Raw genomic sequence first — 9,963 nt, forward strand, 5'->3', positions numbered from 1 at the left:
TGTGTGTGTGTGTGTTTGTGTGTGTGTGTGTTACATATGAATTTTCTATTTTTCTAAGTCTGAAAAAAGTGCAATTTGAATTTTGCTGATGATTGTATTGAATCTGTAGATTTTTTTAGTGGAATAGCCATTTTTTCTCAATATTAACTCTGCCAATCTAGAAGCATGAAAAATTATTCCATCATCTAGAGTCTTTTTCAATTTCTGTTTTTAGTTGTCTTTAAACTTCCAGCTTTTCCTTGTAGAGGGTTTTCATTTCCTTGATTAGGTTTATGACGAGATATTTTAAAGGCTGTTTTGAATGTAACATTTTCCTGATACTGTTCTCAGAAAATTGATCATTGGTGTGTATAATATTGTTTTTCCTACTTAACATTTTCAGTTAAGATAATCATAACCATAACCATTTTCAAAGTATCAGTTTCAGAAGTGTTTTGAATGGGTTCACAAACCTTTTGAGTATAGAATCACGTTGTCAACAAATGGGGATAGTATTACTTCTTCCTTCCTAATTTTTTCCATTTTTATCTTTCTCTTTTCTACCTCCTTTAGCAAAATTTTGAGTACAATATTGAATAAAAGTGGAGAAAGCGAATACCCTGTTTAATGTCAGATTCAGAGGAAATGGTATGACTTTCCTTCATTTAGTATAAACCTCAGCCTAGAGAGACATGATGCCCTATCACCACTCAAGGAGTTACTGGAGAGGAAAAGTAAGTTTTCTTAAAGAACTTTGCTCCTGGTAAATTGACCATGCTTACACAGGGGAAAGCTAGACATGTGATACTGTAGTATAAATATACCTTGGACTTTATGGGTAGGAAAAATACAGGCCCCACATTGGATGGGTAGGAAATGGGGGTGGACCTGGGAAGAGTTAGGAAAGGAGTGAATATGATGAGAACATAGTGTACAAAATTCTCAAATAATTAAGTTTTAAAATTAAAGTCAATCACCTCCCCCCAGAAAAAGCTAGTTCAGTTTTCTCTGTGGTCATGTTTGTGAAGCAGGTGGCCCCAAGCTACCTGGTGGACCTAAATGGCTTGTCGGGTCACAATCCTTACTTTCATTTTCTTGATTTTTTAAAAATAATTATCTACCTTCTTCTATATATTTTTAAAACTCTTCTTCAATTTCTTTAATTTAACACCTAATTATCCTTTTTTTCTGACTTTAATTGTCTGAGTCACTGGCTCACAGCAGTCTCCAAGACTAACATCTTACCCCCGAGGGAAGCTACTTCTGAGAACTATGCAGACACCTTCTAGATTTTGATGTGGTATTAACAAAACATCAAAGAGAAATGAATTCAATTTTCTTAAACACATGGGTGTCATGTAGGGAAGTGACACTATAAAGATAGTAATAACAACATTAATAGCAATGTAGAAGAATAGAAGCCAATCCCATCATGAAGGGAAGAGGATAATAGTTTAAGGCATCTGTTTCTGTACTTATACAAGATCTAATTCTTCCCATTTCTAATAATACTACTGTTACTTCACAAATCCATATTTCCTTCATTCTTCATTGTCTTGGAGGGATTGTTGGTTAAGGCTTCTTATTCTCATGCCATTGCAGATGTGCGCAGACTGTTTTAGATCTGGGTGTCCAATCTTTGGCTTCTCTGGACTACTCTGATAAAGAATAATCTCAGGCTAAATGTAGAAAATATACACAAATACGGGTGAAAGTGATGAACGAAGAAAAAAGTCTGTATAATTTCTGTGACATCCATCACCATAAGCAAGCAAAGAAGTCCTCATATAATAAATTTAACTGTGCAGTGCTCTACTCAGAGATTGTTTTAAAATAATTAAACAGATTCCAAGTTTGTAATTTCTCCTAAAAATGAACAAAATCATTCCCTGTTCTCCATTGGGACTTTTCACTAGGGTTTCAGTGTTCCTGGGCACCATGGAGCTGTTTAAGCTATGCATAGTCTCTTGATTTAGTTGAGATATGTCACAAGAGTTTAAGAATTTACCCATTTCTTGACAAGCATGATATATATTTACTTATAAGTGGATATTAGCTGTAAAGTAAAAGATAATCATGCCACGGCTCACAGACTCAGAGAGTCTAAGCAAATAGGAGGGATTGGGGTGGGACACAAAGATCTCCCTGGCAAGTGGTAATAGGAGAGATTTTTCAGGTGGCCTGGGGTTAGGAATAGAAGGGATCAAGTGGTGTGGGGAGGGAAGGAGAACATACTGGGAGAAAGGACTGAAATTGGGGGCCATTTCGGGGACAAGGAGGAAACATAATGCACTGGAAATTCCATGGAATCTACGAGAGTAACCCTTGGAAAGACTCCTAGTAATAATGAACAGGGAGCCTCAACTGGCCATCTTCTGTAGCCAGGCAAGGCCTTAAGGGGAGAAACTGAGACATCAACATAACCACAAAACCTTTGACCTACAATTTGTCCTGTCTTCAGATTGTTCTAGGACTGGAGCCTAGCAGAACTGTCATGAAAGAGACCAGAGAGACTTCCTCCAGCAACTGATGGGAGCAGATGCAAAGTCATACAGCCAAACATTAGGCAGAGGTCTAAGAGTTCTGCAGAGGAAGGGTGGGAGGAACCAGTGGGATCACAAGAACATGACCCGCACAATCAACTGACTGGGACTCATGGGGATCCACAGAAATCAGAGAGCCTGTAGCGGTCTGTTGTCTCTGCAGATCTGTAGGTATCAGCATATATGTCAAGGCTAAGTAGCTTGGTGTTCTTGTGGGATGCATAACTGTCTCTGACTTTTTGCCAGCTTGTGGACTCTTTTCTTCCTATTGGGTCTACTCATCCAGCCTTAATATGATGGTAAGTGTTTGGTCTTATTGTAGTATACTATGCCATGTTTGGTTTGTGTTCCTGGGAGGCCTGCTCTTTTCTGAGGGAGCAGGTGGATCTAAGGGAGAGAAGAGATGGAGAGAAGCGACTAGGGGAGGGGTGAGCAGGGAAACTGAGGTAGGCATACCATATATGAGAGAATAAAAAAGGTAAAAAAAAATAAAAAAGGATTTACCCATTTCTTGTAGATTCTCAAGTTTTTGTAAACTATGCTTTCAAGGTATTCCCTTATTTTTCTATGGATTTCATTAGAACCCATGTAATAACCATTTTATCTTTACATTTATTAATTTCAATCTTTGCTTTTCATTTAGTGAGTTTTGTTAGAGGCTGGGAAACTTGTTTAAATTTTCAAAAAACCAGCTCTTTGATCCTATGTATTACTCTTTTAATCAGTTTCATCGAGTTCATCACCGATCTTCATTATTTCTTCATACTTCCTGTTGCTGAAGACATTAATGTCTATCAACAAAGTTATCTGAGATCATTTAGCTTTCTTTTTTCTTTTCTCTCTTTCTTTCTTTTTTGAGACTGGGTTTTATTATGTAACTTATTGTTTGGAGACCAGGCTGACCTTAAATGCATTCTACTCTGATTTGTCTTGTTTTATAATCTGGAATATGATCTATTGGCGAGGAGATGCCACTGAATGCTAAAAGAATGTGTACTGTTTCTGTTGAATAGAATAGTCTCTGTCTATATGTTAAGATAATCTAATAAATACATAATTTAACTCTTGATTTGTTTTTGTTGATCTTTAAATTTGGATAACTTCAGGATGACAGTGGGGTATCAAAATCATCCATCTTTGCATCTTTACCTCTCTGACCTTTCATGCCTATTATGTTATGAGATGAAAATCTACAGTATTTTGTGTATCTTCTTGATAAATTATTCCCGTTAGTATTACATAGTACTTTTTCTGAACAGTGTTGCAGTTTACATTATCATGTGTCAGAATAGCAGTGCAAGCATATTTTCAGCTTCTCGCTTGATAGTTCATTTTCATTCTTTGAGTTCTAGTCTTTCAGCATCTTTACTAGGAAAGTGTTTCTTGAAGACACCAGGGATCTTGTTTACTAATCTAGGTAGCTGGTCTGTTTCTATTTATTTACATTAAATATTAATAAGAAATAATTAATAATTTTTGTACTTTTATTTTCTCTGATTGGTTAGATTATTGTTTGCTTTCCATATTCCTCTATTAGAATTTGTGATTTGCTGGTTTGATTTGTTGGAGCTGATAGATTCCTTTCAGGGTCTCCTTTGTGTAACTGTTGATCTCATGGTTGAGACTGTTTTCTTTTTCCCACGTGCTTAGTATTTTTTAAATACCTGCATTGGTGGATTAGTTCTCATGATGTTTGTTTATCTGAACTGTTCTTATTTCTCCATCAAACTTTTTTTCAATATAACAATGCTATCTGGCAGCTATTGACTTTGCTAGCTTGAAATACTTCTTTCCTAGGTCTCCTGGTGAGCTCCCATTAGAAAAGGCACACTGTCTCAGTGGGTGGATTAACCCCTCGCGGTCCAGACTTCCTTGCTCATCTTCTCTCTCCTTTCTATCTTTTTTTTTCTAACTTTAGTTTACTTCACCAAATTTCTAATTTTTCAAAACTGTGTATTTGCATCATTGGCTTCTTCTCCCCCCTCCCCCCCCCGCTTTTTTTCTAGTGTAAATAGCTCCCAATTTCACTGTGGATACACAATAAACTTTGTTTGCTTTCAACCTTTGTGTTTTTTTAAAGATTTATTTTGTGTATATAGTTGTCTATCTACCTGTATACCTGCATGCCAGAAGAGGACATCAGATCCCATTCTAAATGACTGTCAACCACCATGTGGATGCTGGAAGTTGAACTCAGGACCTCTGGAAGAACTGCTAATGCTCTTAATCACTGAGCCATCTTTCCAACACTCCTCTGTGGTTTTGAAGGTCAAATGCAGGAACTTATACATGCCATGCAACTGTTCCACTACTATACCTCATTAATAGCCCTCAAGACCTTAATTGAAATTTGTTTTATGTCCCTGAATACAGTCTGTGTGCAGGAATGTTCCATGTATACTTTTTTAGGCTGTATATTCTTTTATTTTTGAGTCACATAATATAAGCTAAATTGGAAGATAGTACTATTCAAATGTTTTATAGCTATACTAATTTTCTACTGCATCATCGATTACAGATTAAAACCGCCAGATGAATATGGTGATGACTGGTTGTAGTCTAAGCTACTTGACAGGCTGAGACAGGAGGAAAAGTAAATTGGGGACACCTAGACAAGATCTCAACACCTCATCTTTAAAAACAATCTCGCTTATTTGACTATCTGCAGTAACAGTTTCATTTGTTATAATATACAATATATAGTTATATTTGTATCTGTGGAAATTGATATTTATTAGATACAATAGTTCTTAACACTGTTATGCCTTGACAAAATTAATATTAAAAATCATTAAAATTTTGTCTAATTCACTGTGCATAACTCTCCTTTAGTCCTCATTTCTGGCCTAGTTGCCATCACAAGAATATATACTTGGTAGGCTGCATCCTTACCTTGTTTTTTGGTTAGTTTTGGCTAGTAACAATAAAACATGGAGCATAGAAAAAGATTTGAGTGCTTAATCTTTTCAAATTTTCCCTGCTTGGTTGTGGGGTAACAGCTGCTATGTTTCTCTGTGAACGCAACCACTGGTGTGGGACATTAAGTTATGTGGCGTTGCCTACCGGTACAGATCCCGCTTTTCTCTAACAATTCTTGTTTACACTTACCATCAGGTTTTTTAAGAGTGATACTGCTTCTTGTCATCTGTGGGTACTTAGCCAGCCCACTTTGAGATCCAGGAGTCTTGTTCACACTTATTAAGTGCCCCTTTCATTGAGTATTGCATCAGTCCCCCTAGGAGATTCGAATACATTAACAGACTTGGATGATTTATGAAGAGATTATTTTGTTCTTCCCATTCACTTACTCCATTCACATAAGTTGATTAATTAACATTAGATATTTAAATAAACTCAACAGACAACAGTGTATTTGGATCTTGACTGGAGGAAGAAAACTGGTCACATGGTAACTAAATTGTTCTAACCGCAGTGCTAATGCTCAATATTCTCATACTCAGGCAACAGATTCTTGAGGTGATTGTGTAAAACTTGTATGATGCAAACTAGTCAAGTCACAGACTTTAAATATGACACAGAATCCAGTAAAAAAAAAAAAAAAGCAGCAAGTCTCAGCACACAACTGAGCTGCACAAATACAACATCCAGAACCCTAGCCTGTGGTGAAAATAAAGCTCAGATTGTGTTTTGTCTCACTTCATCCAATGTCAGAAAATAAGTTGTATTTAATTTAAACAGACAAGAGTTCTGTATGACAGACAGGTTCTGTATGAAGGGGACGCAGGACGAACTAGGTATTCAGATTACCGGTTGCATTTAAACTCAAAATTTCCCCTTACATCTCAAGATGGTAATATTCGAATGTGTTAGTTATCTCTTGGTTACACTGAAAAGCCCGAGGAGTCAATTTTAAAGAACACTTGAATAAGGAGAACGAATGGTCCATGTAGTTTACAAAACCGTAACTTTGTTCAGATGCATTGCAAAAGGGGTAAAAGTTGCTGTGCCCGAGAGAAAGGTAACCTGACTTCTTCAGTATCTCAGAACACGGGGTTCTCTTCTTCCTAGTGCTCTTCTGGCTGGGCCACGACTTGTGAGCAGAAGGCATCCTCCATCACAGGAAGAAAGAGGGTGGACCAGCGGGGACAGGTGCGAGCCTCCTGGGAGTAGCGCCGCCCTGGCTGGAAGCTGATTCCAGCTGTTCTCACACCCGCCTCACTTCGGTCTAAACCGAGAACTACTTTTCTGTACGGAGATCGCGCCCCGCGAAATCTAAAGGTAAACAGAAAAAGTCTGGACTACCGCTTCTGCCCGGACCGAAAGACTCTCGCGAGATCTCGGACAGTCCTACTAGTTTCGATGAAGACCTCGCGAGAGGGCGGCTTCGGGGGCGGGGCCCGCCGTGGCGGGAATTTCGCCTGCTTCCGGTTTGGTCCGGGAAGGTTCTCGGTTCTGGATCCCTACCAGCGGTTCCCCGGGAAGGGAGCGTTCGCTGGGCCCGGGCTCTTTCCGGTAGGGTGGCTCCCTCTGAACGCCGGGCTGGAGCGGAGGGAGGCGGCGGGTCTGCAGCGCCCGGAAACCCGGCTGAGGTACGTGAGGGCCTCAGCCCCCACCTGTAGCTGGCAGGGAGCGAGGACCGCGTTGGCAGCCTTGGCGGCTCGCACGTCTGGGGCCGGGGCCCAGGAAGACGCCCGGATGCTTGTGGACCTTTTCCCTTCTCAGGTTTCTCTGCTTTAAGTTTGTTTCTCCCGTGGGCTAAGGGGACGTTTTGGGTTCCCGAGGGTGCCCCTTGCCTTTCAGCTTCTTCCTGTTTCTCTTCGGAGCCGTCCCGATAACTGGATTGAACTTTTCAGGGCATGATGTGAATAATGGATGGCGGTTCTGCCGTGTCGACTTTCCTGACGGACAGCTTAGAGCTGGAGCTGGGGACAGAATGGTGCAAACCCCCTTGCTTTTCTTGTGCCTTTGACAACAGAGAAGGCAGAGGTTTTTCCGGAGAGTCCTATCTTGCCGCCGGCTCCCTGAAGCGGTAGGTAAAAGAGCAGGAGCCCACTCTTGTTTAATTGTCACTCAAGTCTCAACTTCGGTGCCCACCATTCCTTGTTGGATAACTAGTACCTAGAAGGTTCCAGCCTATGTGTGTGCCCTGGCTGACTTTTGAGTATTTTCGGAGAACTTGCTTGGTAGGAGGGGATAGCTGAATACAGACATGTAAGGGACTTAGACTGCTTTCTGAGCAGCTAAGGAATTGGAATACCAGTTTTGAAATTGGTATTTCCTTCTAAGGACAGCACCCGTCTACGAGTTAGTTTGTAAGCAGGACGCAGCTGGTTTTGCTGCTCCAGTTCTCTCCAGTCCTAGCTATCTGCATCCAGAGCCATAGCCTCCATCGGTTGAATAACTGTAATTGATTGCAGTAAAGCTGCTGATCTTGAATTATTTTGGCAATGTCTCCTGAAGCAATTTTATTAATGAAGGAAACCATTTTTGCTGACTTTATGATTATACCCTTTTAACCTTAAAGCACATTGCATAACTTTATAATGCCATTCTTCAGTCATAATTGAGAATATTTGGTGATTAGAAGCCCACCGTCTTGTTCAGAGGTAAAATGCTATGACCTAGGACCACCACGTGTATTGCCCAGAATCCTTTTAGACTTTTCCTTTTGAGTCGCATTGCTTTTCACCTGTTTTAACAACTTAAGGTGTGAGATACCCAAGCATTTCCTGATGTACATGCCGTGTATAGTCCGGATTCAAATGACTAAGTCAGCATTTTCATTGCAGGTTGATTTTAAATCTTGATCCATTACCAACTAATTTTGAAGAGGATACAGTAGAACTATTTGGCTTCCAATGGGTTACTGAAACAGCATTAACAAATTCATTTCGAGAGCTCTTTCATTTATTCAGGTACATGTATGTCTATTTTTAAGTCTAGATGCTGTCTAGTTTTACATTGCTAGGTTTTCCCTTAATATTGGAAATACTCCCCAATGGGGGAAGTGCTCTTGTTCATCTTACCATTATTAACATTATTTAAAGAGTTTATGTTGGGGTTCAGAGTCCTTGAGTGTGTGTGCACGTCTGTGTGATGCTAGAGATCAAATCTAGGCTATTATAAATATTAATCAAGCATCCTACCACTGAGCTATTTTTGCATTAGATAAATATTTATATGCATGTATAATATTCTATGTATAACACATATAGTATAAGCATTGTTTTTGTTTTTAAGACAGGGTCTCAACTGTAACCAGTGTGTAGCTTAGGTTGGCCTGGAATTTATGGCAATACTCCTGACTCAGCTTAATCCGTGCTGAAATTGCAGGCATGAACCATCACACCTGGCCTTTGTTTTTTGACACCTTGTTTCAAAGACATGCATTTAAAAATTTGAAATACATCTTGTAAGCTCTCATCAAAAACTGTCAGTGAATCTGTTTTTTTTAAAATTTTTTTTCTTTTTAGATTAGAATAGAAATCATGGTTTGCCTGCTATTTTGCATGTGTACATGCATGCCGGGTGTCTGCAGAAGTCCTAAGAGAATATTGGATTCCCCATGGAATTGGATTATGTATGGTTGTTTGCGCATCCATAGGTGCTGGGAACCAAATGCATGTCCTCTGTGAGAGCGACAAGTGCTCTTAACTTTGAGCCATCTCTCCAGCTCTCTTATTTGAGAGAACAAGCCAACCGATTTTTCTATAATTCTGCATGTTGTAGTGAATGGGTCTTTATCCAAGACCATTTGAAGGCACGTAGGAATGATGACATGGGATTACTATCAGGAATTAAAATGAGGCATCATATGGCTTTATATATACATTTTTCATTTATGTAATTGTTTTAGTTTGCTTTTCTATAGCTGTGATTAAAGATAGTGACCCGAAGCAACTTGGGGAGAAAAAGATTTTATTTAGCTTACAGTTTGTGGAATCTGAGAGGAAGCCAAGGCAGGAGCCTTATACCACCAAGGACTGTTTGCCCAAGGATGGCACTATCCACAGTGAACTGGGCCTCCCATATCATATGAACCTTTAATCAAGAAAATGCTCTACAGACTTTCCTATAGGCAATCTGGTAGAGGCATTTTCTCAAAGGAAGTTCTTCTCCCCAGATAACTAACTTGTATCAAGTTCACTAGGACAGTAAGTCTTTTTATTTTCTGAACTATTTTATAGCTGTGTGATACAATGTAACCTAAAACTTAACCCCCAGAATGTTTGTTGTATCTTATTAAATTTCCTGAAGATAGAAATGAAAGTTGTGGTTTTTGAAATAGTATTTGAGATCCATCTTCTATAGATATTTTTGTAAGTTTAGATGGAGATTTTATCTTTAATAATTTACTATGTCTGAAACTGACCTTTTTAAAAAAATTTTATTGATTCTTTGTGAATTTCACATCATGCATTCCCATCCCATTTATCTCCACATCTCCTCAAATCTACCCTCTGCCTTTACAACCTCCCCC

The 9,963-nt window shown here is 39.1% G+C and overlaps 1 protein-coding gene across 1 annotated transcript in view; it reads left to right on the plus strand.

Annotated features, from left to right (window-relative positions):
* The first annotated feature begins 6,912 nt into the window (after positions 1 to 6,912).
* The window catches only part of Mms22l (MMS22 like, DNA repair protein), a 110,069-nt gene continuing 107,018 nt past the window's right edge, over positions 6,913 to 9,963 (plus strand). The window contains exons 1-3 of the mRNA XM_026786734.1: positions 6,913 to 7,072; positions 7,337 to 7,512; positions 8,273 to 8,408. Of these exons, the coding sequence (XP_026642535.1) occupies positions 7,352 to 7,512; positions 8,273 to 8,408 (297 nt within the window). The 5' untranslated portion in view covers positions 6,913 to 7,072; positions 7,337 to 7,351. The remainder of the gene's footprint in view (positions 7,073 to 7,336; positions 7,513 to 8,272; positions 8,409 to 9,963) is intronic.

The sequence above is a fragment of the Microtus ochrogaster genome, linkage group LG5, assembly GCF_000317375.1.
Source record: "Microtus ochrogaster isolate Prairie Vole_2 linkage group LG5, MicOch1.0, whole genome shotgun sequence".
NCBI lineage: Eukaryota > Metazoa > Chordata > Mammalia > Rodentia > Cricetidae > Microtus > Microtus ochrogaster.